This window comes from Crocodylus porosus, unplaced genomic scaffold (assembly GCF_001723895.1).
Source record: "Crocodylus porosus isolate Cpor-Errol unplaced genomic scaffold, CroPor_comp1, whole genome shotgun sequence".
NCBI classification, from domain to species: Eukaryota; Metazoa; Chordata; order Crocodylia; family Crocodylidae; genus Crocodylus; species Crocodylus porosus.
In genome coordinates this window covers 104,884,986-104,889,655 of record NW_017728906.1, presented here as the reverse complement: position 1 = coordinate 104,889,655, position 4,670 = coordinate 104,884,986, and the positions used below count along the sequence as shown (strand labels likewise).

General features: G+C 39.4%; 1 protein-coding gene across 1 annotated transcript in view; it reads left to right on the top strand.

The window, feature by feature from the left end:
- Positions 1 to 4,670, top strand: part of PCCA (propionyl-CoA carboxylase alpha subunit) — a 446,742-nt gene that overhangs the window by 191,807 nt on the left and 250,265 nt on the right. The window contains exons 15-16 of the mRNA XM_019528487.1: positions 1,651 to 1,719; positions 2,637 to 2,712. Coding sequence (XP_019384032.1) covers positions 1,651 to 1,719; positions 2,637 to 2,712 — 145 coding nt within the window. The remainder of the gene's footprint in view (positions 1 to 1,650; positions 1,720 to 2,636; positions 2,713 to 4,670) is intronic.

The window sequence follows — 4,670 nt, the reverse complement described above, 5'->3', positions numbered from 1 at the left end:
CTCTTATCTGAATGTGTGACTGTATTCACTTAGCTATATAGATATCTATATATAGATATAGATCTATCTGTGTGTGTGTGTGTGTGTGTGTGTGTTAAAGGAAGCTCCAAGCATGGGAATCAGGAAGTAATTTGCTTGTTTCTGTGTTACCTTGCTTTGCCTAAATTACTTTCTCATCTGTAAAATGGGGATAATAATGTCCTTCCTCCCTCAGAGTTGTGCTAAGAGGCCTAATTCATTGCATCTGAAACACCTTGAGGTTTGTTGTAATAAATGTTCTATAGAATTGCAGCGGCAAATGTTTTAGACATACAGGAATGTTTATATAATTAGAATATTTAAAAGTATATTATATTATGTAATAAAACCCTGCCAGAATGAAGTTTGCATTGAAGAAACAGAGTAAACCTATTTAGAGTATCTTTTATGTCATTTGGATAATAAAGTCATCATCATGCCCTCATGTGGATTCTGTAGACAAGAGGTTCTACATATGGTCCCTTGATAATTGCCTAAATTAAAATATTAAAGGCCTAACAGACGTTGTGTTGACCTTTTTCTGCCTTGCTGCAGACAGATGAGCTGCAGTTTATTAGAAAGGTTGCTTCCCACAGGTGAAGATTTAAGTGAGTTTCTAGGCTGCTTCTCTCCCACCTTTTTTACAATGTAGCGTATCAAAGTCCTACTGTTCCAATAGTTTTGATCAGATTCCTGTATCCTGAAGATGTGGGATGCATTTATCGCTCTTGAATTACTTGGATTAGGGTTTTTTTAAAATGCTTCAAATTCCAAGGCTCAACAGCAACAATTTAATAAATATTTATTTCCCAGAAATTGCTCATTTTAAAAGTTTTAGATGGCTAACCTCAATGCCACACTGATGAAATCAAACTGAGAGATGAAAACACGAATCAGCAATATAGTAACTTGTTGGTTGGTTAACAGCAATCAGTTTCTTCAAAAGAATTTTTTGAACTTGTGCTGGTTTTTTCCATGGAATTTGCAGAATCAGATCTTTAATTGGGACAGTGTCCTTACAAAGCAAAGCCATGGAAAAAGCTGTGTAAACATTAAAACCTCAGGGGAAAAGCAGCAACAGAAAAAAATGTTTTACAGTGGAGAGGGTGAGGCAGAAATGGAAAGTGTTACTGACATGAAAGCCACAAGACCAGTATTCCTATAGAGCTGATAAGCAGAGTTCCAAAGTTCCTGCAACTTAGTTATGTCCCCCCTGGAACCCTCAAATGGGTGACAAGGGGCTACAAGGAATGTGATTGCACACAGAAAGGATGCGATTACAAGGGGTATCTTTCATGCCAGGTGGCAGTTGGAGGACTAATTACAACTGTATTTTATTACAATGATTAAGTCAGAGTTGGAAGTATTAGGAGTTCAAATTTAGAGTTGTATAACATGATATAAATTACTAAGTTTAAGTTTGCATTTGTATTTTCTTTGAAGGAGTACAAAAACATTTGACATACAAGAGAGATGGTGTTTCAGCTTTCTGTGAAAAAGAATGTTGTAATTTATCTTGTGAGATTTGTCATGTTTAAAAGTGCCAGATATATTTTCTGTCTGAGGCCAAAATACAGAATGTGGTGTTCTTCAGTGTAAAATTGTTAAATTATTTTTGTGCTTTTTTTGAAGGTACGTGTTGACAGCGGCATACAGCAAGGAAGTGATATTAGCATTTATTATGATCCTATGATCTCAAAAGTAAGTTGATTGTTTTTATTATGTTCAAAAAATATAAAATACTTATTTTAGATGTACTTTTTTAAATGAAACAATTTTTTATGTTTCATGATGAGCCAGTATTTCAAAGCTGCTGGAAATGATATGCCTAGAGGGAACATGAAAGAGTTTAGAAGCGGGTGGGTGAAAGAGGAAACTTAATACATCAGATCTAAATAGAAATTCATTTACCCTTTGACATGTTTTCCATGATTATTCTTTCTATGTTTTCTGATTACCAAAAGCATTTTAGTTTAAACAAGGGCCTGCAGTCTTAGACTTACGTGTTTTTAGTAGTTTTTTCTGTTGCGTCTTCTGATGAACTTTCAGGTCTGTAATCCCCAACAAAATATCTGTGTTAATTAGGAGTTAAGGTTGAGAGTACCTATAATTTATTTAGTGGTATTAGGAAATTATATTTAGTGTGTTGGACAGTAAAAACTTCTGGAGAAACCAAACATTTGTAAGGATGGAAATTAATTATGGATATAATTAAATAATTAATTAATTAATTATGGGATGGAAGTCAACCAAACATTTATAAAGATGAAAATTACAGCCAGAGTTCTTGTTACTTACTTGAACATGTGTTTCTCTAAAAAGAACAGAAATCTGGGTCTAGGTACTTCTGAGCTGGACAAGAAAGACAAACAACCCCCCCAAGACAAACAAACAAACCCCCCTTGTCGTCTCCTCTGAATCCAAGAGGTCTTTTCCTGGTATTATTTTGGGGAGGAGTTGAAAGGAAAGGCATAGTAATAGGTGTGATTTCTGTAAGTGAAAAACCTGTATGTGAGACTGGTGATTTTTTATCCCCTCAAGAAATCTATCCAAATAAGTGGGGAGGAAAAGAAAAACAATCTAATTCTTGTAGTTAACTTAAATGCTTTTGTTTTTAGCTAGTTACTTATGGCTCTAATAGAGCTGAAGCATTGCAAAGAATGGAAGAGGCGCTGGACAATTACATAATTCGAGGTAACTAGAGAAATTTGGGTTCCTAGTGTGATGGCTAAAGGTGTTTTTTTTGGGTTTTGTTTTTATTTTTGATCCCAGCTCTCCTGAGGGCTGGACAGTGGAGTGCCAGGAGTGGTAGAGAAAAGAGCTGGAACTGCAGCACAGATTGTCTAAGGGTGTGCACACATGAACAAATTATACAGTTAATGGGGAGAGGAACACCTTACCTTAAATCATATAATCTACACCGTTTCATAGGCAGGCTTGCCAAGGCTTGGACAGGCTTGCAAGGTGGGCAGAACTCAACTTGATATTGTTCAATGTGGAGAAATGTAAAGTGCTCCATCTGGAGAGAAATAATCCACAACACACTTGTAGTCTTGGTGGTGCAATGCTTGCCAGCACCACAGCTGAACAAGGTCTGGGCATTGTGATAGACAACAAAATAAACATGAGCCACCAATGTGATGCTGCATCTGCCAGAGCTAATCAAACACTGGCATGCATCTACTGAGGAATCTCGAGCAGGGCTAAGGGTGTCATCCTCCCACTCTGCTCAGCCTTGGTGAGACTGCAGCTGGAGTACTGCATCCAGTTCTGGGCACGGCACTTCAGGAAGGATGTGGGAAAGCTCAAGAGAGTCCAAAAGAGGGCCATGTGCTTGATTAGAGGTCTTGAGACCAGGTCATGTGGGGAGAGGCTGAAAGACTTGAGACTGTTCAGCCTGGAGAAGAGAAGACTCAAAGGGGACTTGATGGTAGCTTATAAGTAAATTAGGGGCGTACATCAGGGCTTGGAGGAGCATCTGTTCACCAAGGCCTTCCAGGGGAGGACAAGAAATAATGGGTACAAACTGATTGAAGATTGCTTCAGGCTAGACATAAGACAAACTTCTTTACAAGTTGAATGCTGAGCATTTAGAAGAGGCTCCCCCCGGAGGTGGTACAATCATTGACCCTGGCAATCTTCAAAAATCATCTTGATACCCATCTTGCTGTGCTCATCAGATCCCAGGAGTATTTCCTGCTGAAGTACAAGGGGGCTGGACCTGATGATCTGTAAGGTCCCTTCCAGCCCCCTAACAACTATGAAATTATGTCTGGTTTGTTGTCTGGTAAGAGAAAGCTAAACCTGGGCAGTTTACCCTTGAATGAAACAGTTTCCTAAATGACTGTGTTACAAATGATTATCTAATATTTTATGCATACAATACAGTCCTAGTAAGGGTTGAGGGGAGAAGCCCAGCATTCATTCTTCCTAGCATCATACTATCTTTACAGGCTACAGAGCAATGCTCTTGCCTGCTTGCTTCCTCACCTGGCTTCAAGGCTCTTGCATTCCATTCTGCCCAGTGGCCCAGCTTTTTCAAAACGTAGGCTGGAGAATGCTGTCTCCTAGTCTATTTTGTAGTGTGCTAGTTAAGGCTTCTTTGCATCAGGTGGGCATACATCATACCATTTTTACTTGATTCTAAGACCAGGTTCCCCCTGTTTAACATGGGGAGGAACCCCCGTCTTATAATTGAGTGGCAGGGGGCAGGAAGCTGCTGAGGCTTGGGCTCTAGCTTTGATCTGGCGTTGGGGTTGTAGCTGCAGCTGCTACCTGTTCCCCCTTTCCCCCTCCAAACCCCACTGCCTCTGTACCCCACCATCTCCCCACTGCAGCCTCTTCTCCCCATATCCCCCTATGCAGTGTTGCCAGCCTTGACCATTTTCAAGGGGCCTAGGGCAAGGTGCAGAATTATGGTTTAGTAGAAGGCCCCAAGCCTGTTTCTGACTGACTCTAATGTGAACCTTTGTAGATGTGACAACTACTTTGGTCAACAAAGTAAAGAAAGCCATCCACATGTCTAACTAAACCAGTAATGATACACAGTTAAACAAAGCACAAGGCCTGGGAAGCTACATTATCAGGGAAGACCATACATTAAATAATACAAATACTGTATCATAGCTTTATCTTAAAATATTAATAGCACT